Source organism: Solea senegalensis, linkage group LG6 (genome assembly GCF_019176455.1).
Source record: "Solea senegalensis isolate Sse05_10M linkage group LG6, IFAPA_SoseM_1, whole genome shotgun sequence".
Taxonomy (NCBI): Eukaryota; Metazoa; Chordata; class Actinopteri; order Pleuronectiformes; family Soleidae; genus Solea; species Solea senegalensis.
Genome location: NC_058026.1, coordinates 21577909 through 21605296, shown reverse-complemented (window position 1 = coordinate 21605296; position 27388 = coordinate 21577909). Strand labels below are relative to the sequence as shown.

Below are 27388 nucleotides of genomic sequence, written 5' to 3'. Positions count from 1 at the left end.
ACAAGGGAGAAATCTCACACCGCAATGTGCCACCTTTAAAAAATGACAGAGCTGACCTTTGTCTGAGCTCCGCACTACACTCACAAGGCCTCTGCTTCTCTAGCGCTCTTCTACTTGCAGCCGCACATCAATTCATTTTAGCCGTGACGTTACACATAAACTGTGATGCAGAACAATCAGCACGTTTTTAAATCATCCCAGCATCACAGTACATTTCAGAGAAAGTGTCAGGAGTGTGTCGAGAAACAAAAGTAGAACCGTGCCACAGTTTCCCTGTAGTACTACGAACAGATGCTGTGTTCATGGATACGACGAGGTAACTTGGACGTCTCAAAAACAAAAAAAAATAAGAGGAGAAATAGTTTCTGCACTACAAATAGATCGCATATAAACTGTTTATAAGAGTGTTCTGTGCATGTACAGTGCTTAACACCTAAATTCACAGCATTGGTAATTATCATAATCATCTTTTATGTTTCTGTAATGGTTAATACAGCACTATGTAGAGGCTCTTTAACCGAAACGATATTTTTAATGCTAAAATATAATTGCTATTGTTATCCATGAATTTTCAAATTGACTGTTTTCCAAAAATAACAGAAGAAAATACTAAAGCACATTATTATTTCTTGATTAAGACGTCAAATTATAGTTATTTACTTGCATTCCTGAACAGATTTTCTTTTTTTTGTGGTTGAATGTTATGATAGATTCATTTCTAACTTCTCAGAGAAGAAGCCCAGCTCAAATGTGAGTATAAAAAGATGAATTCCGCAACAACATTTTGAGTTTTAAACAACTTTTTAAAAGAAAAAAAAGAACTTTCCTGCATTTTTCTGAAGGTGACATGGTGAAAAAAATAATTGGATGAAACCAACCCGCCTTATAATCAGTGCCAGGTCATAAGAAGGAAAAGGTGAATACAAATATACTGTGTTGTGCATCACTATATAATCCGCCTATTATTTATTATTTCATAACATATTAACGTTCTACTATAGCGACAGTGTGTGTGGTAATTAGCACATAATACAAATGTATTAAAATCCTGTGTATGAAACAAAGCTGCCTCTGTTTCCTCGTGAAAACAATAATAAAAACAAAAATCTCTCTGAATACATGAACACACGGTAAAATCCACAGCACGTGGTGTGATGCAAAGGTTAGCCGTCACTATCGCTGATACTGCACTGATCTCCTCTGACTGCCATGAGCACATATGGAAAGTGGAGACAAAAACCAGCACAGGCACAAAACACTGGTCATCTTTGGGGAGTGCCGATGGAAAAACAACAGCACGCATGATATTTAAATAAAACAGCAGTGGGTGAGCGGGCTGAGCTGCCAGACCGGGGCGATTTGGGGAGACAGATGAAAACATGGTACCTATTGGCACAGATGGCTTGGATTATGGAAATCATCATGAGACGGGACCTTTCGATTCTCCCACAGGAGCCGTGTGCTTGCTGTTCTTGGACAGTTCTCACCCTCAAAAATGTTTGCTCACATTGAAACCCCCCCCCCAAAACAGATCCTCCCGCCACATGCCCGAGTTTAAATGGACTCACACTGTCAACACGACGAGGTGAAATGGGTTTCAGGAGGCTCCGGTGCACCGCACACACAGCGTGTTAAAATAAACTGAGCTGATGTGCAGATTTGTGAATGTGATTGGGGGTCACGTGAGTGAGATTTGCTGGGATGTGCGGTCAAAGCGGCTCGCGGGAAAAACAAAAAATGCCATCAGATGAGGGGAAAACAGGCAGGGATTGTTTTTGAATCAAAGTGCTAATGGTGTGAAACAAAACACGTCAGTGAAGCACTGAATTTGAACAAAAAAGTGTTTTTTCATGTGGTTCTGTGCTGTAAAAATAATAAAGACCATTCTTGCACTGCTGCTCAAACTTTTCCTTTTCTATTATTCAATTTATCACACACTTTGAAATCTGCTTTAAAAGTTTAAAAATGAGTAAACGAGTCAATGGGAGGTTGAGGTTTGAGATTGTTAGGTTTTGCAGAAAACATGCTAGTGCTGCCATCTAGCCACCGTGGACGCACACTGCCATCTCCACTTCCACAGGACGATTTATTCAAACAGGAGTCGCAGTCACTCGGCAGGTGATGAGCAACAAATATTCAAACTCAAACACTGAGAAGAAAAGATGACAAACCCGAATCCTCATCCGTGGCAGAGACTCTGACCACCGGTTCCCCCGGGTCTCTGTTCTCCTCCACGACAGCTGCGTAGACGCTCTGACTGAAGACAGGCGGCCGGTCGTTCACGTCCTCCACCTCCACTGTCAGAGTCTGGGTGGAGGAAAGCGAGGGAAGGCCGTGGTCCACGGCACGGATGGTCAGGCGGTGGAGACGCTGTCTCTCGTAGTCCAGAGGGGCCGAGAGAAACAAAAGACCTGAAGGAGGTAAAAGAAGATGGACACCAGGAATGATGAGCATGAGGAGGAACAATATTTTACAGCTGATCCTAAAAGTAACTTTTAGATGAACTAAAGTTTATTGTGTAGAAGAGTTACTTTATGAAATGCTGCAAATATGGATATTTTTGAGGGATAAAGGTTCATTTAACATTTAACTTTAATGCATATATGTAAGTGTGTATACTGTATATGCATACATTTGTCCTTTTCTTTGTCAAAAGGGTATCTTTTTTAAGGATAATATAGGACAGGCATGTATAAGCACTTTGCTTCCGTGTGTGTCTTTTCAATCAGTGCCGTGTGTAAATGTTCATTTGTGCAACCAAATAAAGTATGACTACTACTGCTACGACTAGAAATAATTACTTTCTAATGACAGCGTTGTTTTCCGTGTACCCAGAAATGATTAATGCAAAAGTAAAGCTGGTAGTGAATATGTAGTGAAAAGGCAAATAAACAGAAGAAATCTTTCTTTTAAGGTGACATGTAGATCAAAAACAAACAAACAAACAGTAGTAAACTGATATTTGTTTATGTATCATCAAGGCCTGACTGTCAATTTAATGCATTTTTACTAAAAAGCTGTCCAGTGATAAATACCCTCACCTGTTCTCTCCTCCAATGTGAAGAATCCATTCTTGTTTCCAGCTATGACGAAGTAGGAGATGAGTCCGTTTTCACCTTTATCTCTGTCTATGGCCACAAAGTGATGCAGCAGACTCCCGACCTCGGTGTCCTCCATCACCTGGACTGTGTTCGCTGATATGAACACCGGTCGGTTGTCGTTCACGTCTAGCAGAAAGACCTGAGCTGTCACTGACGCCTGCTTACGCTCCTCTGTCTTCTTCGCCTGGTCGGTGGCTGTGACGGTGAAGGCAAAGCTGGCCGTGGTCTCGCGGTCTAAAGGTGCCGCGACAGTCAGACTCCCTGTGTGAGGGTTGATCTGAAAGGGGAAGTATGATTTTGAGCGGCTAACCTCAGGGTCAAAGGTCAGAGTGTAGCAGAGGGCGCTGTTAGAAAACGTCCCATCAGCATCTCTGGCATTAAAAGCAAAAGCCAGCGATCCGACGGCGGTGTCTTCTGTCAGACCGAACGTCACCAGCTTATCAGGGAACCAGGGCGTGTGGTCGTTCACATCCTCCACGATCACACTGACCAGTACTGACATGTTCACGCCAGGAGCGAGCCCCGCGTCTTCAGCTTCAACCATGAGAATGTACTGTGTGGTGGACTCGTAGTCCAGCGGCCGGTTGACGTAAATGTCACCGGAAAAGCTGTCGATGCCAAAGTGAACGCTTCCGTCGCCCTCAGAAATGGAATAGTGGAACTTTCCTTTATCTGAGACACTGACGGAGCCGATGACAGTCGCCGGGTCTGCGTCCTCTCGCACTGTGAAGTGTTTCACAATGTGACGGTCAGTGTAGAGGCCATGCAGAGCCTCTAAGCTGTGGACCTGCAGAATGTTCAAATGTTGATTATTTATCTGCGGAGAAACACACAGAATATCAAACTGTTCAAGCAAAATGGTAACAAATGGACATTTAAAAGAACACAACTTTAAAGGGATTAAATCAAGTTCATCGTATGTCCCGCTCCGTCATGTCTCTCTATTTGTCCTTTTATTCTCCCGTTATAAGAGCGAGACAGACGTGTGGGTTTGAGACAATGTTTGTATTCTTTGCTTTGTTAAAATACACAAATTATACATATGTTTGTTTCCATATGAAGCCCTTGATGGTTGAAATTGTTTATATCGCTCATATTTAGGAGTTTGGAATACGGAGCATTTGGACTCATTTTCATTCACCCAATGACATGAGTCAAACACAACCTCCTCAAAAATGAGTCAGCATTAAAAAAAAAGTTTGTAGTGTTTGTAGAAGTTTGTAATGAGAATTGTGTACTTATACTAAAAGTTATTATGTGTGTGTGTGTGTTGTGTAAGTTGTGTGTAATTAAATAAATTCAATAATTTCACGTGTTAAATATCAGCTTAGGTTTTGCAGCAGCAAATTAAAGTGTGAATCTATTAATCACGATATCATTCAACAATTCAAGACTCACATTGAAAATTGAAACAGGAATTTAAGGTAAAAATGAAAATGAAACATCAGTACGGAGAAGAGGACACACCGTACCTGTACATGAATGACTGCCGTGTCCTCCTGAGGATCGTCTCCACCGTCCTTGGCGGTAATTTGAAAAGTGTAGTGTGGTTCAGCATTCTGGGTGAAAAGCTCTGTTGTTCTGATCTCACCGTTTTTACTGTCAATCTCAAAGTGTCCAAGACCATCGCGCTCAAAATCAGCTGAAAAGAGGAGGGACTCAGTGGTTAATCGCACTGAATATGAAAGTATATCATTAAATATTATGACTCACTTGTGATCAACGAGAAGGTAACGGTCCCATTTTCTCCTGCATCCAAATCTTTGGCAAACATGTTTGCCACTAGGGATCCTGATGGAAGACCAGCCCAAATCTGAAATAAAGAGACTTCTATCTGTGGAGTCTGGTGTCTTTCATGCTTCCATGTAGTCAAAAAACTTGTAATACAGCAAATTAGGTTATGTAGAAGGGGAAAGTAAAATAATTACTGTATAATATTGTGAAATCTATTGATTTTTTTTAATTAACTTTATTTAGGAAGTTTTGTTTTGTGTCTTTTTTGGCAACAGAATTACACTCAAATTACATTCAACCTAGATTGTGAAGACATTAATGACGTATTTACTTATTTATATACAGTACATCACATTGTGTGTCCTTCGCATGGTAACAATATAGAATCTAATTATTGTCAACACTTACATACATTTCTTCACCCTTATTCAATACAAAACAGTAGAAATGTGCCATTCAAGGGCCTGAATATGATGAAGCTTTTTGTGGTATTTTAAAAACATGTTTATAAAAGGTGGCTATTTTCTTTTATTTTTTTCCTGCAAACATTTTATATGGAGACCTACTTTTTGACCCAAGACACAATTCCTGTCATAAATGATGATACATTTCTGACTATTTTTACTCTTTAACTGTTGTGCAAACTGCTGTGGGAGTAATACACAACTCGTTATATGGACATCCTGGAGGGGTGTGCTTATAGGTCACATATTTAGGCTTTAAAAAATGAGTTATGAGTTGTTGAGTCAAAGTTATGATTCATTTTATATCGCATTTTTAGTGGTGATGTAAAGTAGCAATAATTGTGCAGAAGTCACAAAATTAGAAAGTTTTTCTTTTGTTTTTGTTCATGAAAACGAGCCAAGTGAACTTTGAACTGTGACGTATTTCCACATTTCACAAAGTGAATCTGATTTTAAACATTTTGAGTACCTTTTGCTCAGGTGTGTTTATGCAGTTGGTGAAAATAAATTTTTTTTTATCAGAGTGCCTAGATTGAAGCTGAAATAAAGAATATACGACACTCTATATTGCACATTCTTATAGTATCTTATAGTTTACCTAATATTATTATTATTGAATGGGTACACAAGCAATTTCCATGAGATATATGAATGAATGAATAAGTGTTATATGATGCTGCTCTTCAGCAGTGTTGGGAGTATACGGAGGAAATCACTCGCACCTGCACGTTCATCTCCTTGCTGGCAGGCAGGTGCATAAACTGTGGAGCGTTGTCATTGACGTCATTGACCAGGATGTGAACGGTGGCCGTGGCGTTGAGACGAGGGCGACCTTGATCTGTAACCATCACCTTCAGGCTGTGCTGGCTGTGCTGCTCCCTGTCCAACGCCACCCAGTTCATAATTTCACCTGAGAAACAAACACAAAAAAAGAAGAGTGAGGTGATGATGCACAAGAAAGCACAACTTGACCTCAGGGTGGAGCCACTAATGTGGAATGTTCTACCTGTTTTAGTATTGATGCGGAAGAACTTCCCATCCGACAGCAGGATGTAGGACAGCTGGGCATTTTTCCCAGAATCCTTATCCACGGCTTTGACCGTTCCCACCAGGCCTTGAGGTGACGACCCCTCCGATACAGTGAAGTAGTAGACGTCAGTGCTGAACACCGGAGCGTTGTCATTGATGTCCAGCACCAGCACAGTCACCGTGGCTGTCACTGTTGTGTTAACCAGGGAGGCGTCGTGGGCTGTGGCCGACACTCGAAAGCGATACGTGGATTCAGTCTCGTAGTCCAGGTTGCGGGAAAGATACAGCCATCCTGTCTTTGGATGAACTCGAAACGGAGCAGGAGGGAAGCCAGCTTCTGCCTCCAGGGAGTAGGTCAGACCCGAGTTGGACATGTGAGCTCCACGAGTGCGGTGCGCTCTCACTTGGATGACCCTGGAATCTTTGCGGTATCCCTCGCCTATCTCCACCTGGTAGACTAACGTCTCGAACGCCAGGCTGTCCTCAGCCGCGGTGCGGTCCACGTTGACAGTGAGGGTCAGCGTGGCGCTCAGGGGCAGCTCTCCTTCATCTTTAGCCACAATTTCCAGGACATACCTCTGCTGGTGATCCACCTGTAAACTCTGGTTTAAAGTCACTGTCCCGAGGTTGGAGTCCACAACAAACAAACCAAGTTTGCCCCTTTTCAGGTAATAGTGCACCCGCCCATTGGCGCCGCTGTCATAGTCGTGGGCGTGAGCGATGAACAGCACAGTTCCTGGGAGAGTGTTCTGGGACACAGTGATGGTGTCGGCGCGCTTGGGGAAGACGGGGGCGTTGTCGTTGACGTCGGCGATAGTGACGTTGACTTGTGTGGTGCTGTACACCGGAGACGTGTCCGTGTAGGACTGAAGAACCAGCAGAGCGCACGACTGCGACTCGTGGTCCAGAGGTTTGACGCTGCTGATCAGGCCGGATTTGGGATGAACGGAGAACAAACCCAGAGGATCACCAGAGGAGATTCTGTAGGACACAGACTCCTTCGAGTCTGTGAAGACAAAAAGTCTTAATTACGAGATTTTAACCTTATGTTTAAAGGCCAAAACAATAATAAAATGTGTTTTTTTTTTATTACAATTCAAAATCTATATAATCATTCTGTAAGTGAGAGCTGCTACAGATTGTTTGTTGGTCTTGTTTAAATGTACTGTATTTAAGTCTAACTCCAAGAGGAACATACTGTCACACTCAGTAAGCAACAATAAGTTAATTACAGCACACATGCGAAGATCCCATTAATCCCCTCTAAATGTTTGTGGCACTTCAGCAGTAACCAATGAAACAAGCAGAGAGCTTAACAGGCCTGATTCTACCGTTTCCACTTTAGGTCAAAGCGTTAATCTCTTAATTGATTACAGAACCTTAAATGACTGTCCGTGAAGTGGAGTGATAAAAGTACAGCACATAACAAGAGGACAATGATGGGAAAATCTTGGACAACTGGGAGAAGGTAGAGCTACATCAAATATTTAACCGAATACAAGCTGTATCTCCTTGATTTATGGTCATACTTTTACTTCTTTTATTAAAAAATGTTGCTCACTTTTACCTACAATTAAATCAGATAAACACACACAACATTAAATAGTGAAAATGATAGTGACAAAAACCTTTAAACATTTATAACAGGATTGTCTTTGACCTGTCAGAAGACAGCGCTGATATAATATACTGTACGAACGTCTCTGCCCTTTTTATTATCCGTCATCTGCTCGTGTGGTTAAGACGGATTAAAGATTAAACTGTCCTCTTTGCCTCTCCTCATCTGGGTTACGGTTAACTGTTTTTATCAAGATCATCTGTCAAGACAGATCCTACCTCAATATTATTATCATTTCTATATATTTTGTTTATTACATTTAAGAGAGCGAATAAGAAAGTTACTGTGTAAGTGCTTAAGAAACGTATGATATCATTTAAGGTAACAAGAGGTTACTGTTATAGATATTTTTTATTTTCTAGAGGATCGATCACAATATGCTGTTAGAATTTATGAATTAATTTACTGTGTCTGAAATCACTCCCTATTTTTACGGTGTAATGCACCATATTTACCCTCGACCATTGTAGCCATACTTGTCATTATTTATAATCTATGGCTAAACAGCCATAAACTTAGAAAGGATTGTAATAGATGGAGTGTTTTACATGAATTGATCGCCTTCAGCTGAAAATCAAGTAAATATTGGAAGATTAAGTTTTAGTAAGGATGCACATTATCAAGTTTTCAATATTTGATTTGAAAAACTGCGCTCTGTAATCTGATTATTTCTTCACTGCCTGCACCCCACTCACATGCTGGGTGTGTGGCCACCACTGTGCCCACAGGCGTCCCTGGTGGTGTGTCCTCCGGCAGAGTGAAGGTGTAGCGTGACCTCTGGAACACAGCTGGAGCGTGAGCGCTGCGTAGGATGTTGACGGTGACTGCGGCAGGTCTGACTGACGTCCGTCCCCCTCCGTCCTGTGCCGTGACTCGCAGCTTCACACTGGCTGCTCCAAGACGGGTCAGAGTGGAGGTCAGGAAGAGCGTTCCTGGGATGGACATAAGCCGACGTTAGTTTTTATTCATTGAGTCTCAAGTCATATTATGAAATAAAATCTCTTATTTTCCATCTTTTCCTTTTACCATTTATCAGATAAAAGAGGCATAACACTATATATGATTGCAAGCAATATTTTTATAATAGTACCAAGAAAACATATGGTTGTGATCATGAAATGTATAACATTCAACATTAAATTACATATAGAAGCTTGTTTGGTGTTTTAATTAAAGTTCTCCATGTTATTATTTAGTTAATTTTAGTTTTTATTATGAAGTATACATCATTCTACATCTAAATAAGCCCTTCTACTATGGACTTCTGTGGAACATCATCATAAATATCATTATTGCAATGTCATGATGGAATATTAATTATGGAATGGTAATTATTTACAAAATTACCAATATTGTGCATCATTTTAAGTTCAGTTGTTTATTTCCCCAAAATGTTATTCTCTAGATTGGCCAGACTAGCTGCTCATTGGCCCCCAGGTCATTTAAGTTTGACACCCCTGCTATAAATAAAGTAAATATCAGACTGTAACAACAAAACAAGGCATTTAACACTGGAAAATTATACTGCCATCCTAAGTACTAAATCTTTTCTAGTATTTCATAGACATACCAACAAAGAAACGTGAAAACTAAACAACCCAATTCAAATGACAGAATCTGTGCAATTATCTCTGAAAAGGTAACAAAATAATTCACAATATTTTTAGGTCCAGATCTTAAAATGTGCTAAGTTCATGATCAGTCAACACGTTGCTCACTGTAGTAGATTGCGACACATCTTCACCACTTTGATTTATCTGGAGGCTCCAACGACAGCTGATATTATGTACAGCTTAATCACATGCAGGTAAATAAACTCCAAACACACTAGTGGCTTTAATTTGTTGCGAGTGAGGTCTAATCTTGTCGACGCTCTGCCACATGGGGATCTTACGGCTTTGGTCTTCCTGCTGAGCAGTAACACTGTCCAACTGATCGTGGGGACTTAGCGTCGGGGACTAAAGACAAACAAGTGGCTCTCTTTGACTGAAGCTGCCTCATTATCCACACACAGAATGAACATGACACAACAAAACGTAAATGTAGACAGAATTTCCACAAAGAGGAAGTCTTCTCCTTTGTCTAATGATTTCTGACACTGAGCGGTGTAATCTTGCCCTCCACATGATTTTAAAGGAACACATAAAAGCCCTAAATCAACCAGGTGCTTGTGAGATTAGGATGTTAATCAGGGAATAAATGCCCCGCTCTCTCCAAACATGAGGTAATGTGGGCGGAGGGAGGAGAACGCTAACAGCAACAACAGACAGGAAATTGGCCAAAAGTTGGTATCCGTGACAAACGCTTTAAAACTAGGATCCATCCATCCATTTTCTACCGCTTCATCCTCCACATGAGGGTCGTGGGGGTGACAGGGCGATAGGCGGGGTACACCCTGGACAGATCGCCAGTCCATCACATACCCACGGTCAATTTAGAGGGTCCAATTTGCCTAATCCCCAAACCCACCCACACACACACACGGGGAGAACAACTCTATGATCTCACATACATGTATGTTTTCAACCAAGATGAAGTTTCAGCCTGTTTTCAAAGCAATCGTCACTGTGTCTCTGCCTAAATGTCAATCATACCCACCGACCTGTTTGTTTATCCACAGTAAATAAACTGGACTCGTCACCAGGGACGGTATCATAGGTGACGTGTCCAAATGAGCCAGAATCTCGGTCGGTAGCGATGACGTTGAGGATTTCCGTGCCGGGCTGTGCGTGGCTGCTGATGCTCACGGTGTACTCATCAGGGTTAAACACTGGAGCGTTGTCGTTCAGGTCTTCTATCTCAATGTGCACGTAGGTTTGAGCGCTCAGGCCTCCCTGACGATGGAGAAGAATCGAGTTTAAATTCACAGTTTGGAAAGAGAAACGCATAAATGATGAAGTTACTCACAGGGTCTTCAGCTTTGATCAGAATATCATGTATGGTCTGTCCCGTATCTCGGTCGATATCCTGAGCGACGCACAGCTCTCCGGTCTGCGGGTGGATTTGGAAGAAAGGGTGTTGGTCCTGTTTGTCAAAACCATCAGACAACGAGTAGAACAACGTGCCAAACTCAGGACTGTCTGCATCTGTGGCAACAACCTAAAATGAAAAGAAATGAATTGAAAAAACATTAGAGATTTAAAACAATTAAAACTTTGTACAGCTGAGAAGTTCTTAGAACACAGAGCATTTTGGCTGCTTTTTTCCATTACTGTCTTTAAACGTACAGTAAATACAGCGGCTATAAGAATGTGCGACATAGTGTCTTACGTCCTTTTTTCAATTATTGCGACTTTATATCACTACTAAAAATGCCATACAACGTGACTCAACACTGACTCAACAACACATAAGAAAACAAAAAAAACACAGCACATTTTTTAAAGCCTGAATATGTGACCTATAAGCACACATCCCCAGGATGTCCATATAAGGAGTTTAAAAACAAAAGTGTGTTGAATGTGCCTCACGTTCCACACAATACACTCAATAGCTTTTCATTGTAATTCAAACAATGACAAAGAGCTGTGGGATAATGCAGTCCAATCAGCCATTCTGATGATGCTATAAAAAAAAGAAAATATATATATTTTACATATTTTAATTATGGCTGGGCAACAATAAAATATAAAGTATATTGTGAAATAATATTCTTCAATGTCACATAATAGTCATTTATCATATAGTATCTACAAAGGACATTGATATGTTTGACAAATCTATGCTGTTTTCTATCCAAAAAGAAAATACATTTGACTAGTTTCTTTAACTTTCACTCAAGAGTAAAATGTATTTTTTGATGATATCAACTGATTTTACACTTTTATACTATACAGCACATGTGGCAACAAATGTAGCCTAACAAGGAATTATTATTTTTTTGCTTACAAGCAACAATTCAGTCCAAAAAATGTTTCTTATCTCAGACAACTTAGAAAATATGGACCTTTTTTTATGATTATTCAACTCTAAGAATCTTTCTGAATAGTTGTTTCAGCTCTTAAGTCTTCATATCATGTATAGTCCATATATCACTATGATTGTAAAGTATTGTTTGACGCACAGATAACTTTAACACTACAGTACATCCATTTTCATATTGACTTGACTTATTCATTGATTTATCTGCACTAAAAACCATGTGGTGATTTTCAAGATTCAAGAAGTTTTTATTGTCATTATGAGGACATAATGAAATTTTTGCAGAGACTCCCAGCTGAGGGACACAATAAAATAGCAAAAATAACAAAGGACTTAACACATAAATAAGACATAACGAAAGGCTTAACCCTTAAATAAGGCGCAACAATTTTGCAGCATTTTATGTACCCTGTTAAATTGAAAATGTGTTCAGTAGTAATAGATAACATGATATGTCATGGCTTTCGTTTGGAACCCCTACAGTCACTGAATCATGCTACTACTGTTCTTCCAAAGACGTTCTGCATAATAAAAGCATAAAACAAGAAAACATGAGACACAAGCTGGCGTGCCGAGTGTCACACCTCCGGTGCTTTTATGTCTCGGTGTGTCTTTGCCCAGAGATGCACTTTACACATCAAGCGCTCACCTTCCCCTCATAAAGATGATATCACCTCAGATTTTATCAAGTTGTGAAGAAATCGGCCAAAGTCCAACGACATGAACAACACACCCAGCTTTTTGTGTGTGTGTGGTGGTTATACCTGATTCTTTAATTAAATAAACATGTGCCTGTGACTCCCTGGCATGTAAACATGTGGAACCATATGAAAAGATAAGACTATTTCGATTATTTTTGACTGGCGTCAGATAAACACAGCTTCTATTGTAACAGGGGGCCGCAGCTCTGTGCCAGGCAGTAGCAGTGTGGTACCAGTAATCACATTTGAAGCCACAGAGCTGAGCTGGTGTGTGTGTGTGTGTGTGTGTGTGTGCGCGCGTTTAGGAGCAACAGTGATGGCTTTTGTCGTACAGACTGAAGGCTACTTTTGTGTTATGAAGCGAAAGAAAAGGGACAATAAGACAGAGGCGATACGATGTCCAACATCAACAGTGGAGATTCGGATTTGCTTCGATGATAAATTAATACAAGTGAGAGAAGCGGCAGGTGGAAAATGTGTGTTCTTCCTGACTACTTATACTTTATAAATGAAGTTGCTTGTGTCTTTGTCCAACATGTCATTACACAAGACAATACAAGTTTATTTTGACTATGAATAATGTCAGTGTATCTAATAAATTAAAAGTTGAGCTGCAGTATGTTGGACTAGTCCTGTGTCAGGGATACAGTTAAATGTTTGTATTGGTGTGGGGTTTCTATCTATTATAGATGCTAAAAAAAACAAAAAAATAGATAAAAAAAAACTAAACAAGAAAACCTTCTGCCTTTATCCCAATTTGCAGAAATGTCTGACACAGATTTCTCAAACTCTGGACATAGAAATCAAAACTATACGCCTGACTTTGTGTGAAAATATGTGTTTTCAGATTTTGTGTGCACTGACTCAACTACAACATACTTGTAAAAAGCAGCTTCCGATGTCACTGTGCTCCGGGATGGACACGTTGTACAGCTGTTGCTGGAACACCGGCTCGTTGTCATTGACGTCCTCCACCAGCACAGTGACTGTGGCCGTAGACGACAGAGCTGGTTCCCCTCTGTCCACAGCCACCACCAGAAACCACACCTGCACCTGTGTCTCCCTGTCCAGACTCACAGCTGTGGTGACGAGGCCTGACTCTGGGTCGATGCTGATCAGGCTGTCCTGGTTGGACTTGAGGATGGAGTATCTGATGTCTGAGTTGACGCCTTCATCTGCATCTCGGGCCTGCATCTGGATCAGGGAACTCCCTGGAGGAGCATCCTCTGAGATGCTGATGATGTATGCATCTTTCTCAAACACAGGATGGCAGTCGTTGGTGTCGGCCACCTTTAGGAAGAAGACCGTCTTGCTGCTCAGGGGTGGGCTTCCAAAATCTGATGCTTGTACTTTGAGCTCATACATATCGTTGTCTTCCCTGTCTAACTCTGCGTTAACGCACAAAGCATACAGAAGATAATCGGTCTGCTTCAGGTTGAACTTTCCATCACCTCCTTCAAGCGTGACAGTGACCCCGTCTTTCTCCAGGTCAGGGTCTGACACTGAAATCCTGGCAACATAGTCCCCAACCGCCGCTGCCTCGGACACCACAGCGTCTCCTGACTCGCTGAGGAACAGGATGCTGATGGTGGGACTGTTGTCATTGATGTTGAGCACTTTTACACCCACAAAAGTGCTGCTGGACTCAGGCTGAGCGCCGTTGTCTGTCGCGCTGACGATCAACTCGTGAAAAGCCTGAGTCTCGAAATCAAGCGGCTTGTTGAGGTGAACCACCCCCGTGGTTTCATTGATGGAGAAGACTTCATGTGGGTCACTCTGGCGCCTGTTGATCTCATATGTGATCCTACCATTGTCACCCAGGTCCAGGTCAGTGGCATGTACCTGACAGACGGAGGACATGACCGCAGCATCTTCACGCACCAAGACGTGGTATTCAGTCCTGCTGAACACAGGTGGGTTGTCGTTCTCATCCAGCACATGGATGTTCACTTGAAGGCTTCCAGTCCTGGCTGGGACGCCACCATCGAAGGCCTCGATGGTCAGCGAGTAGAAGTTCTGTGTTTCTCTGTCAAGTTTGGTGTTCAGGACGAGATCCAGACTCATGCGTTTCACAGAACCACTGCGATAATCCAGGTGGAACAACTCCCCCATCTGACTCTCTGTAATCCTGTAGCCCCTGGTACCAAACTCCCCCTCATCCTTATCTGTCGCTCCTTGAAGTTGAAACCGACTTCCCAGTGGACTCAACTCTGATATCTCCAAATCAACCGCCTCGGAGGGAAACACAGGTGAATGGTCGTTCACATCTTTCACCTGTATTTTCACTCTGATCATCTCACCTGTGAGGGTGGCTGCAACAAACTCATACTTGTCCCTGCTCTCTCTGTCCAGGACCACAGCTGTGGAGATGATCCCCGTGTCCGCGTCTATTTCCAGGTCTCTGAACACGTACGAGTCTCTGCTCTCTGAGATGAAGAACCCAGTGCTTGGTCTGTTCAGCCCCGCTCCAAGATCTCCAACGATGGTTTTAGCGGGCAACCCCTCTTTAACAGACAGCGTCAGGTTGAACACCTGCCCGAGAGACTGCGCGCAAATTAGCGACAGGAAGAGCGTCTGGAGGAGCGACGCTGCGGCATTTCTGCCACCAATTCCTCCTTCAGCCATGACTTACACACCTGTACGTTTGTGAGTCACAATCCGGCTACATGTTTATCTGTCACTCACTCACACATACGCGTTTTGAGGACTTCTCCAAACGAAACCACTTTAACGCGCGGGGCATCTTTACGCGCAGGAAAGCAGCCAGCAGTCATTTCTTCAAAAAACAAAACTTTAGCAAGTCATTGCGTGATTTCTGAGACTTCACAATCCACACACGGAGAGAGCAAATCCCTGTGGCTTCTTCACACATCACTGCCCCACGGAGTTCCAACTGTGCGCACTGAACACACTCCTCCCAGCGGGCGGCGCGTCCCAAGCTGATCTGCTCCATCTGTGGCCCTGATTACTTAAGATATGTTGTAGTGATTACCTTGAGTGTCACGTGCAGACAGGTGGCACGCCGTGATGGAGGATCGTAAAGTGAACGCGAGCAGAGATTAAACTCATGGATACGATGTAACTGCAGCTCCTCCTGCTGTCTGAAGAGAGAACTGCGAGCACCTGTCCAAAATTATGTTTACTACTCGAATCAGGTTGAACAAAGAAAAATGGTGTGTTAATAAATTAACAAATTAATTTGGGTTCTAGAGCGACAAATACATTATCTCAACAAGACACTTTACACAGTAAGGCCAACTAAATGTGTCACAGTGCAGTGTTATTTACAACAGTGCTTTAAATCTGGATTTGGCATCATGTGATAGAATGTGAGGTGAAAGGGAAACATTTCATTTACTAACAAAAACCAAATCCCAATTCTAGAGAACACTGGGCCTCATTCATCAATATCTTCTTGTTTTTTTTTCTTAATTTATTTATTTTTCCTTAGAAAACACAACATTAGATCCATGATTTGTTGATGAACTAATCTGTAGTGGGTATATATTTAAAAAAAAGATAATACATGTTTGTAAAATATCTAATAAAATAAATTATAAATGACATCTGCAGGTGTAGAATTGAGGATTTTCCATGACAGTTGTCTAATGTGTGTGCCCCGAGTGTGCAGAAATTGTGTCCTTAATCATAAGAAAAAAGGTTCAGGGATTTTTAGAGTCAAAATGAAAACTGCATAAATAGATATTTTCTATTTTTTGAGAGTGGACCACAGGCAACAGAGTTTCTATCAATGTTATGTCCAGTATTGATGTAAATGTTCAATCTACTATAACATTTAGACTCCATTTAGATTGGTGAAGTGATATTTATCATTTGTAAGATTACTTTCCGAATTAAAATTATTGTCCTTTACTTCCAAACAACACCAAGCATGGACAAACATTTACTGCTATATCACTAGTACACTTTCCACAGGATCAAATCTCAAATACTGTATATGAGAGACTCTTCAGTACATCCATTCTTTGGTAAAGCTGTTATTGCTCCTGCAGGTCATAATAGCAGCTCCCACTGTGCACGCACGCACCAGGTAACCAAGCAACAGCTGTAACCTGAGCAGTAAACAAGCTCCTTTCCCTTTGTCTGAGATTTGGTTTGCTCAGGAGACTGAAAACTTTGCCTCAGCAGCTTCGTCTTATTTAGATCAGTTTTTATTTCAGCCACATTTCACTTAGACAAATTAAAATGCCATCTCATATTATGCTCTCTTACCAGTGGGACGACCAGGCTCTTGTGAAAAAGGTCTACAACCGCCTCAAAGACGATGGACTACCTGTGTGGATGGACATAGAAGGAGGGATAACAGGAAACATCAACGACGCGTAAGGACAGAAGAATTTGGTTTATGTCTATGGAGCTCTAAACAAACCTCTGGTTAGATTTTAAAAATAAATACATTTGGATATGTTGCTGTGTGTGTATGTGTGTTGTCAGGATGGCTGCAGGTGTGGAGGACGCCGCAGTGATTTGTCCTTTCATGACTCCAGAATACCAGGCTTCACGCAGCTGTAAGAAGGAGCTGAATTACGCAGAAAGCAGGGAGGTCATCATCGTACCAGTGATGTTGGCTGAGAACTGGGAGGCCAGTGAGTGGCTGGGTCTGATCACTGCAGGCCTGCTGTGGGTGGACTTCAGGTGAGGAGCCTCCTGACAAAGACAGGTGGACAATTTCACAACACTTCTCAGTGAGGACGAGATGAAAACGGGATCTGATGTTGGGAAAAAAAAACAAAAGTGAAATCAGATACAATCCATAAACACTAAATCTGCTTCACGAAACACAGGCAACATGCTGTAAATAGAGATGTCCACCACCTTTCATGTGAACAGGACATGAAATAGGTCTGCAAATGTCTTACATACAGTTGGAGGACTATGTTTTTGAAAGGGCTAATGGTGAAAATGAAATGAAAATCTACTGTCATCTATCCCGCTAGAAACGCAGAGCGGGATGAAGAGAACTTTGAGATGTGTGTCAAATCTTTGGAGGAGGAGATCATGTTCAACGCCGGTCACCTCCTGACGGTGGATGAGCCTCCCAGAGAAGAGGTGGACCAGGCAGAAACACCAAAGATCTGTCTGAAAAAGAAACCAGGCCGAAGTTTTCGCCATGCCCTCTCACAGCTCTACATCCATGAGTCAGGTAGTGCGAGAGCGATAAACAAACTATTTTAAAACACAGATGTATTAGAGAAAAAAAACATGTTACAAGTTAATTGTAAGTATCTTAAACATTGCATTGAAATTTGCTTTAATAGAATTTAAAACTTGAGGATACTACTTCACAGTTCCTTTAAAATATAAAGGTGACGTCAGAGTCCTATTTGTTTTTAAATCCTTTACTGATCCTATATGTGGAATCAATAATGCCATCAAAATCTAAGAAAACTCACCATGTATAAGCAGTTTTTTGGAGGATGTAAACCCTACCGTGTTCACACTTTGTTTAACTCATTTACTGGTACTTGTTTTCACAGATGAGCAGTTAATCCACCCAACTACCGACAGCAGAAACTCAGTGGAGCTCAGTGACACGCGTGGAGATCAGTGTTACTGGGAGGAGATTAAAGGCAGCGGCTGTAAATACTACAGGAATGTTGTTACCAACAGGTTCCTCGGTAAGAAGAGAAAAACACCTTCACCCCACAATAAACAATAACTGTCTTTATTAAATGGAGCAAAATAAACATCACATTGCTATCCAGAAAAAAGGGACAATGCCATGTTTTTTTTAAAGCTCTTTTGAGTACAAAAAAAAAGATGTCTTTCCATCTGCAGGGTTTGACTCAAACAGAAACCAGATCCACTCTGAGGCCAGTCCCTCTGTCTCCGAAGAGTGGCTACTTCTGGTGGACCAGACGGACCAGAGCCATAAGAGAGCCGTCGTCATCAAGAACAAGCGCACAGGGAAGTTCCTGGCAGTTCAAAATGGCCGCTTCACTGGACTGACGTCCTACAACGGAGACTGCAAGTGGTTTTTGGAATGAAGCAGTCAAACCTTGTGTATATTTTTGATGTGGTTGCTTCTGTCAAAGACACATTTGTTGAGGAAGAAATCTGCTGCATGACAAAGCACTACTAAGCAAAATGTGATGGAGGTTTGGTAGAAATAAAATTTACAATTGCTACTGTGAAATAAAAAAAAACAACACAAAATATTAGAATCTTTTTCTCTTGAGGATTTCTGGTTTCCAGTTGACTGGATGACTTTCTTCCGTCTGCAAGAAAAATAACACATTTGTCAGAATATGAGGGAAGTAACACTAAACTGCAGACTGAGTTTGAATTTGATCATAAAACTCACAGCTGTGTCGTCCTCTTTGTACACTTTTATGGTCTTGTCGGCCTCGGCGGTGATCAATCTGCTCTCGGTTTTATCAAACAAGCAGGCAAAGATGCCCGACTCGCTGTCCAGAGATCCTGGCTGCACAGCGGCGTGGATCCTCTGGAAGTTGTAGCCCGTCCTCCAGTCCCACATGTGGATGGTTCCATTGTCGGCTAAAGACAAATGTGTGTCAAATACTGACTCCAATCCAATCTTATTGAAGCAACAATAAACAGGGTAATCAATATACTGTACCTCCTGACACCAAAACGCCGTCCGAGTTAACAGCCAGCGTGTTGATGATGGCGTTGTGGCCAGACAGGTTCTGAATGAAGTTGCCATCGGGGAACTTCCACTGCTTGATGTTGTCAGCAGAACCTGATGCAAATGTGTATCTGTAAAAAAATAAAATAAAAACAAAACTTAATTGCATTTGTTTCATTTATGATATTATTGAGGGACTTTTAACACCTACGGTTAAAAATAACTTTCTGTGCCTCAAAACCGTGTCATTCAAGAAGCAGGTCCACTAAGAACTGCAGCGATTATTAATAAAGTTATATAAAAAAAATATAATTCTGAAAACAAATTGTTATCATATTCTTATGATAATAAATATGAAAAATAGAGTATAGTAAACATTAACTTGACAAACAGCAATAAATCATACTGTACGACAGCTCTACAGTAAACATTGCACTTACTTGATCTACTGTAAGTGGCTCCATTCATACCAATGTGATTTTCTTTTAAAAGTGCGTATTAAAACCAGTTACTCTGTTGGTGTGTGTGAGACGAGGAGTGACAGAGAGAGCACGACTCATGCAGAATCATGTGCTGATCAGTGTTAATATAACAAACAAATCAATGTACGGGTACTAATGATTAGTGTCAAAATACTGTGAAACTGCAATGGGTCTGAGAATGTCAGCAGTGCGAGTGGACTCTTAACCATCCTGTGGACAGATTGTGATACTGACTGTGATCAGCATGTGACAGAATGTGACAAGTATTGAAGGAAAAGTTTATTTATGGAGCGCCTTTAAAACTACACCTATTGCCCAATGTGCTGTACATGCTTGGAGTAAAATAAATAAACAAACAATGAGGAAGAAAAATAACAAATAAAAATGAAAAAAAGAGAAGAATAACCAAAATACAAGCCAAAGTAAATAAGTTGGCCTTGAACAAAGACTTAAATCTCTCAAGGGTCTGGGCAGCTCTTATGAGTATTTCTAAAGGTCTCCATTTCAGTTGGTCCATATAAACATTTTTATTTAAACATAGTCATATGTGAATGCGGCCCGCCTCAACTTACAGCTTGGGGTGCAGCACCAGAGTTCGGACAGACTTCTTGTGATTGGTTAGGGTTGTTCTGGTCTTTCCAGCAATCAAATCCCACATTCTGATTGTTGAATCGTGGCTGCCTGCAGGAGAAAAACAGTAATCACTTTAGGATTATCAGTTAAAAAAAACAAAAAACAACCAGCTAATAAATGATGACCCTGAATGCTACGGTTGACATTCTTGGTTTGGAGTTGTAAGAGTTGCTTACCAGTGATGACCTGTGGCTCTGCTTCTTGGCATCTCACTGTGGCCACAGTGTTGGTGTGGCCAGTTAGTGTGTGCACGTTAGCCTTCGTCCTGATGTCCCACACCTGCATCAAGAGACAGGAAAAATCCAATTAGTCCAATTAATTAATACAGCAAAGGCTGTGATGTCATTTAAAAAAATACAACACACAACAATATTCAGATGGAAGCTTGATTTCTCCGAATGTCGGTTTGCTATTTGAGACACTGAACGACAACAGGTACAAGGTACAACTCAGAGTCAACTCCAAGTCAAGTAACCTAAATGCAACCTGCATGCTCAAGATTTAAGATTCAAGATTTCTTTATTGTCATTATGCATACACATAACGACATTTTGTTCAGTAACTCTCCCACTATAAACACTCAAAACACTATAAATATTGAGTTAACTGTACTATAAACGTTTATAAAAGACATACAGATGGCAGTAGTCTCAGGACTCTGTTACATTCAGTTTGCATCAACATTTTTCTTTGAAAACATTTTGATCCATAATTAAGTCATTTCATGATTTACATTATATGTAGGTGGGAAACAACTTACTTGAATGATTACAAATCGAACAGCAGAGCTGCATGTATATGATAATGACTGAATCCTCTACAGCACACAGGGGCAACATAAAGCCCTGGGGCCAAATGTGGCCCGCAAACCAGCTTTATCCGGCCTGTGACATCCCCGCAGGTTACCTGAGGTTGACACTTGCTCAACTCAAGTGAAAAATTAACATTGTGATATTAGCAATTGTGAAGAGAGAATCGGATGCGAAGATGGAAATTGGTACAAAATCTGATGTGATGACAAACTGCACAGTATCTGTGGAGCGCTATACGAAGTTACTGCAAATACAGACCTAACAATCGCACCTTGACATTATCAGCATTTAACTTGTAAATAACACCCAGACTTTTATTTTAAAATAGTCACAAGAAACACCATGTATCAGTGAGGGTACGGGTCACATTTTGTATGTATTTTTACTTTTAAAATTTAAATGTTGAACATAAATACAGGTAATACTAGATTATTATTTCTTTAAAATCTTGTTTTCATGGCCCTTTTGCCTGCTTCATTAAGCCCTGCTATACAGTCAGACACTCATCCATCATATCATATATTAAACATACAAACATAGATTAACCATTGAAATCTGTTAACAAGCCTTGGTTTAACAGCAGAGTAAATAGTATCAGAATGAAGTTTACCCGTGCTGTGGCATCCCGACTGCACGTCATCAGCACATCAATGGTCGGATGTAGATCCAAGTCATACACAGCACTCAGGTGACCGTGGTAGTGCCTGATGACCTAAAACACAGATTATTTAGTAGTAAATAGCGATTCATGGCCTTTTATAAACTAAATGAATCTCTCTGAATAACCCCACGCCTCCCAAACAACATACTTTGTTGTACTCCAGATCCCAACATTTGACTTGCTTGTCTTCACCACAGGAGAACAGGTACGGACTGCGGGTGCTGACGGCCACACCTCGCACTGTGCTAATGTGTCCAGTCAGAGAGAGCTTCAGCTTTCCAGAGGACAGGTCCCAAATCTGTCACAACAAACAGAATTCCAGTCATATTTTTTGGATCACTGTACAAAATTTGCTATAACGGTGACTCAACACTGACACCCGGAAGCAAAAGGGGGGGGGGACAAATTAATGTAAGATGCAGATAAGAACACTGCAGAGGGAATAATCTGTCAAATGATCATAAGGATCTTTCATGCTACACACTTCAATGTAATGTAATTGTAAAGACTAAATAAAGAGATAGTGGTTACAGAAAGAACATGCAAAAACTAGCTTGCTTTTAATTTTTTTTTTTACCTTTTAAACATATAGACAATCGTCAACCTTTCTGAAGAACATTGTTGACATTCAATTAACAAAATAATGCTCACAACATTTTCCACTTTTCTCACCTTTATGGTTCTATCAGCCGAGCCTGTGACAAACCACTGATTCCCAGGTTCTACAGCGATGGATCTCACCCAGCCAAGGTGACCACTGATGACCTGTCAGGCAAAACAAAATCTGCTACTGAAAACAAATTCATCATATAGCTAAAAAAATTAAAATAAAAAATGTTGTGCAGTTACCCGAGACAGCTTCCATGGTGGATGCCACTGGGGTTTAGGCATTGTTGGTGCTTTCCTTATGAGCGCAGAATTTCTCGTACCGCCTCCTTCCAGAATCGACTAAAATAAACACATTTATGATGAGGTTTTCACTTCTTTCAGGGATTTCTGAGCAAGGTTTAAGATAGGATAATACATCAAGTGTACATGGTGATACACTGCGACCTACCACGGCAGTTGAGTGAAGGTGAGATCTCTCTGCTGCTCCAGCGTGTCGATGAATATCACCAACACTGGCTGCTGTGCGGCTTGCGTCCAGCCTGGAATTCAACAACAAAAAGCTCACTATGGTTTACATATGTTAAATTAATTTGAATCCTAAAATTACGATGGAAATCCTTCTCAGTTTATGGGTTATACACTGTCTTAAGAGAATAAGGGCTTACCTGGCTTGTGAGGGCAACAAAGCCAATGCCATAGAATGGATTCCTCCCTCGCTGGGGTTCCTGTGCATCGCCGTGTCTGCAGTCAGGGCCACTCCTGTCAAGTGAAATACTGGTGTGATACGAGTAGCAACACTGGTGCAGTTCAATTTAGAAAAAAACCCACATGGCATTAATTTGAGTAAGACAACGGCATCATACTTACCAGGTGCAGAGGGGTACGCATGTGTGCCAGTGATCAGGTATTCTGGGTCATCTTTTGAAAAACATCACAGGGTAAGTAAATACATTAATGTTCATGAAAATGTATATCGTAGACAAAACTGCTTGCACTTAATACAAAAGTAAAAGTACATTTAGAGATTCATTGACACATTTACTGTTTAACAAATAAAGCACCTGGACAAATCAACATCTTTTAATGTGAATACCAATTCAATTGATGTCACATTACATACATACATTTAACTATAAAAAGTTTTTTGGATCCACCATATGCCATTATACTCAAGTTAAGCATGCAGCGTTCATTTCCTCCTCACCTGGCTGTGCATAGCTCTGGTGGCCGTGCATGCTGCCAGGAAGATGTGGGACTCTGTCTTTTCCTTCCTTCAGGACAGGCATGTGTAAAACTGCCACGTAGTCTGACTTGAGTTTCACGGCCATCTTCAGTTTGTGGCTACAAAGAAATGGAAGAAAGACAGAGTGAGGATTCAGGATGTTGACCGTCATGTCACTTGGAAAATATGTTAAGTGCATTCAAAATTTTATTCGAGTATTTCCAACAATATACTTCAAGTATCAACAGTAAATATTGTTGTAGAAACTACTATTGAGGCTGGTACATCAAATGGCAATTTTTAATCTGGTTAAAAGGACCTTTATTACTGCTCATTTGCTGCAGAGTAGAAGTAGTAAAAAAATAAAACCCCAGAGGATGAATAGATGTGTGACCATTAACGTTGGATGTAAAAAATATTATTGTTAAAAGTGTGGTGCAGAATATTTTGTAAATAAATATAAAATTACTAGTTTACCTCTCATCATCCTGTGAGATGGGTTTCGCTTGGTCGGACACAAACATATCGTGAGTTCTTTTGAGAGATCTGAAGACCAGTGTGTGGACTGAGTGCTTCTGGACATCCTGTAGAAGAACATGTATTTTATTATTATTAACAACAATAATAATGACAATAAATAATAATACTACAGTAGTCTACGCTTTTATATATAAGCCGACATGGAAGTCGTTAACACAACGCGCTCCAGTGATTAGCCGGGGCCCGACCCTTCGCCAGCGCCTGTATGAGCGGGAGCAGAGACAAAGAAAGAAAAAAGACCAAAAACATCGACCTACCTCAGCCATCTTTGGTGATAAATCTCCTGACAAAACGCAGCAGCTCAAGTAAAGTATTAATCCCAGTCAATGTCGCTCACTCACACTCGTAATTGTCTCACAAACGTGAAAACATGACCGCCATCGCCACAACGCGACTACTGAATACCCCGGAAGTAAACATGAACAGGCACGGCTGGTGATTCTGCAGCACCATCTGGCGGCGAGGAAGACCAAACAGAAATGCTGTGATTAGACCCTTTCGAGAGCTCCTTTACAGAAACGCGCAGTTTGGGGTCAGAAAACACATACTCGTACCATTAACTTATATCAAGCCAGCAGTCCAACACATAAAATGCCTACTTGTAGCGTAGTTGGCTGTGGAAGTAGAACCAGCACTGGTGTCAAGTTCTTCCGAATCCCTACAGGATCTCATCCTTTTCAAAAAAATAGACGCCGTCTGTGGCTCCAAGCATTGAAAAGAGAAGACTGGGGTGATGCTACTGCAGTCAAAGAGGCTCGTGTTTGTAGTACTCACTTCATTTCAGGTAAGTTATCATTTATCAGCTCTTTCTGTTAGATTACACCGAAAAGCCTGGATTTCACAGAAACATGTGTGTCAATGCACATATGTACTGTATATGACTGCCAAGTTATGTTGTGGTCTTGGACATAGCTAGCTTGTATCATAGTGTGCTGAAACGTTCCCTTTTAACTAAGTGAATTATCCAAAATGACATTAATTTTTAGGACTATAAGTCACTTAAATTCTCTGACATTTGTGACTTGTTGCATAGACTAGTCTTAGTACTTCCATTGATGCAGCAGTAAATTAGCAAAACAAATATTTTCTTGTCTTTGCAGGGAAGGCATCAGATGACTCGAGCAGTGCTGACTTTGTGCCGTCTTTGTTTACATACACAAAACAAAACGAGAACCATGACACAAAAATGGAGAGGTAAGCCTACAAATTAAGACAAGTAGGGGGATTTAAAATGCTTCTCAGCCTTGTCTTCTCCAAGAGCAAGCTTCCATTTAAGTGTGCATCTTGTTTTAATCCGTTCACATTACATTATACTGTCTGCCACTGCATGTAGAGCTGCAACTAACGATTATTTTCATAATCGACTAATAATCAATTAATCGATTAATTCTTTCAGCTCTAACTTCATGAGACACATGCTTCAGACCTTAATGGTGTTTTTGCCAATTGTTTAGTGTATAAGTTAATAATTACCACCTAGTGGATGATTTGGCTAAATGCTGTCACAGTTTAATTGTTTCTTTTCTTTTCATCTAGATATCACAGGAAAAGAACGAGAACAGAGATGTACATCCCTGTAGTGCAACCTGATTCTTCCATTGAAGAAATTAAACAAAATCCTGGTATGAATTACATCCGTCACAGAGCTGGAATTTATTTCCTGTAGTGCCACAAGTTGCAAACATCAGTGATGATCACTTTTCAGTGAATGTCTGTTTGTCTTTGTTCAAGTTCAAGCTGATGAAGACCTCCCACCAACGGTGTCAAGGAGTGAATACGACGACCTTCGCTTGACACATCGTCAACTTCAGGAAGATTACAATAACCTACAGCAGGAATGTGTTAAGCTGCGCAGTGAGAATGACTCATTAAAGCACAAGTTATACCAATCCAAGTTAACATACAGTAATGTGAAGTCTAGCGTTAGACAATTAGTGTATTTCACTGGACTGACCTCTATCATCTTTGAATGGCTCATTAAAAAACTAAGCAGTGAGATAAGTCATCATAGCCTTCCATTAGAGGACCAACTTTTAATGGTCTTAATGAAATTAAGGTTGGGCCTCAGCAACCTTGACCTGGCATATAGATTTAATGTAGCAAATAGCACTGTATCTCATATTTATCGATGCTGGATATCTGTTATGTCAGTGGTCCTCAAGCCACTAATAAAATGGCCAAACAAAGGAGCGATAATTAAAAATATGCCCAGAGCATTCAGGCGAAACTTTAAAAGATGTCGCTGCATTATAGACTGTGAGGAAATCTTTATAGCTAGACCTAGTAATCTCACTGCAAGAGCCCAAAGTAGGTCCAATTATAAACACAGCAATACCATTAAGTATTTGATTGCCACCACACCTGCTGGGGCCATTTCATTTGTGTCTCCAGGGTGGGATGGCCGGGTATCAGATAAACAGATTACAAGAGAGTCTGGTTTCCTGGAACTGTTGGAGCCTATGGATGACGTATTAGCTGATAGGGGACTTTTAGTACGTGATGAGCTAGTTGCTTATGGTGCAACCCTTCGTATCCCTCATTTCACTAAAGGGAAAAAACAACTCTCTGCACAGGAAGTAGACACATCCAGACAACTGGCCTGTGTTAGGATACATATAGAGCGAGTGATAGGAAGGTGGAAGAGTTTTAAAATTTTGCAAACTGTAATCCCAGTGTCTCAAGTTGATATGCTAGATGAAGTAGTGACTGTGTGTGCTGCACTAACTAACCTCTGTAAAAGTGTTGTTCCTAAAGGAACAGGTTCCAAGTAAGTGAAGTCATTGAAATGACTTATGACTGATTTATGATTTTACAAGTCATGTATGTGAAATATCATCATTCATGAAATCATGCAGTTAATCATCTTTCCGAAATCTGGTCGTCTGCAGTTTTGGCAGGCTTGCTGTGGCTGTGTGGAAGGGCCATGTTTCATTGTAACACTGCTGAAATGAAGACATGTTGTGCCTTTGGTTAAGTCTCCAGCAGAAAATGTCTGATCTGGACTTAAACCTCAACATAATATTATTGCATTTCTACTAATTAAAAAACCTCTATGTGAGACTACTTTTTTTATGTGTTTCATATGTTATGTTATTTTTGTTTTTTTGTGATTATACCAATAACGTTGTATTAAAAAAAAGAATAACATTAGTAGCAGTATGAGAGACAAAAGACATGAACGAGACAAATCCTGGCAGTGCAATTAAAGAGGAAATAAATATGTTTCACTCCAACTTTGTTTTCTTAGCATA

General features: G+C 40.8%; 4 protein-coding genes across 6 annotated transcripts in view; 2 read left to right on the top strand and 2 right to left on the bottom strand.

Moving 5' to 3' along the window:
* The window catches only part of dchs2 (dachsous cadherin-related 2), a 31093-nt gene extending 15548 nt beyond the window's left edge, over window positions 1-15545 (bottom strand). Inside the window, exons 1-10 of one of the 2 annotated variants that reach the window (XM_044028868.1) lie at window positions 13448-15545; window positions 10854-11045; window positions 10549-10780; window positions 8642-8878; window positions 6306-7334; window positions 6022-6209; window positions 4815-4914; window positions 4574-4743; window positions 3042-3918; window positions 2172-2411 (exon numbers count right to left, since the gene is read on the bottom strand). In XM_044028868.1, coding sequence (XP_043884803.1) covers window positions 2172-2411; window positions 3042-3918; window positions 4574-4743; window positions 4815-4914; window positions 6022-6209; window positions 6306-7334; window positions 8642-8878; window positions 10549-10780; window positions 10854-11045; window positions 13448-15193 — 5011 coding nt within the window. In that variant the 5' untranslated portion in view covers window positions 15194-15545. The remainder of the gene's footprint in view (window positions 1-2171; window positions 2412-3041; window positions 3919-4573; window positions 4744-4814; window positions 4915-6021; window positions 6210-6305; window positions 7335-8641; window positions 8879-10548; window positions 10781-10853; window positions 11046-13447) is intronic. The other variant, XM_044028870.1, reaches the window with a different exon arrangement.
* Window positions 15546-16639: 1094 nt separating this feature from the next.
* LOC122771512 lies at window positions 16640-19346 on the top strand. Its single transcript, XM_044029127.1, has 5 exons — window positions 16640-16911; window positions 17024-17224; window positions 17527-17732; window positions 18067-18207; window positions 18368-19346. The coding sequence occupies exons 1-5, from the start codon at window positions 16775-16777 to the stop codon at window positions 18574-18576; spliced, it is 894 nt and encodes a 297-aa protein (XP_043885062.1). The 5' UTR covers window positions 16640-16774; the 3' UTR covers window positions 18577-19346.
* Window positions 18239-24551, bottom strand: plrg1 (pleiotropic regulator 1). Of its 2 annotated transcripts, XM_044029125.1 has the most exons (15): window positions 24395-24551; window positions 24075-24181; window positions 23580-23716; window positions 23243-23293; window positions 23041-23134; window positions 22824-22914; window positions 22616-22714; window positions 22439-22531; window positions 21915-22064; window positions 21716-21817; window positions 20470-20572; window positions 20233-20341; window positions 19170-19309; window positions 18894-19087; window positions 18239-18807 (listed from the first exon to the last, which is right to left on the bottom strand). In XM_044029125.1, the coding sequence occupies exons 1-15, from the start codon at window positions 24401-24403 to the stop codon at window positions 18748-18750; spliced, it is 1539 nt and encodes a 512-aa protein (XP_043885060.1). In that variant the 5' UTR covers window positions 24404-24551; the 3' UTR covers window positions 18239-18747. The 2 variants fall into 2 exon arrangements, with proteins under 2 accessions (XP_043885060.1, XP_043885059.1); XM_044029124.1 differs by having other exon boundaries at window positions 18239-19087.
* A 62-nt stretch (window positions 24552-24613) lies between these two features.
* Window positions 24614-27238, top strand: LOC122771511. The gene is made up of 4 exons (XM_044029126.1): window positions 24614-24921; window positions 25238-25331; window positions 25674-25759; window positions 25869-27238. Exons 1-4 carry the CDS (start codon window positions 24729-24731, stop codon window positions 26906-26908), a joined length of 1413 nt encoding a protein of 470 aa, XP_043885061.1. The 5' UTR covers window positions 24614-24728; the 3' UTR covers window positions 26909-27238.
* Window positions 27239-27388: the final 150 nt, after the last annotated feature.

Excerpts from the sequence above, each read along its gene's own strand:
- LOC122771512 (XM_044029127.1), top strand. The coding sequence starts at position 16,775 with ATGCCATCTCATATTATGCTCTCTTACCAGTGGGACGACCAGGCTCTT. Across the intron at positions 17,733-18,066 it reads GCTCTACATCCATGAGTCAG|ATGAGCAGTTAATCCACCCA; the intron begins GTAGTGCGAGAG and ends TTGTTTTCACAG. Across the intron at positions 18,208-18,367 it reads TGTTACCAACAGGTTCCTCG|GGTTTGACTCAAACAGAAAC; the intron begins GTAAGAAGAGAA and ends TTCCATCTGCAG.
- plrg1 (XM_044029124.1), bottom strand. Across the intron at positions 22,915-23,040 it reads TTGTTGCCCTCACAAGCCAG|GCTGGACGCAAGCCGCACAG; the intron begins GTAAGCCCTTAT and ends GTTGAATTCCAG. Across the intron at positions 20,573-21,715 it reads GTCGGGATGCCACAGCACGG|GTGTGGGACATCAGGACGAA; the intron begins GTAAACTTCATT and ends CTCTTGATGCAG.
- LOC122771511 (XM_044029126.1), top strand. The coding sequence starts at position 24,729 with ATGCCTACTTGTAGCGTAGTTGGCTGTGGAAGTAGAACCAGCACTGGT. Across the intron at positions 25,332-25,673 it reads CATGACACAAAAATGGAGAG|ATATCACAGGAAAAGAACGA; the intron begins GTAAGCCTACAA and ends CTTTTCATCTAG. Across the intron at positions 25,760-25,868 it reads AGAAATTAAACAAAATCCTG|TTCAAGCTGATGAAGACCTC; the intron begins GTATGAATTACA and ends TCTTTGTTCAAG.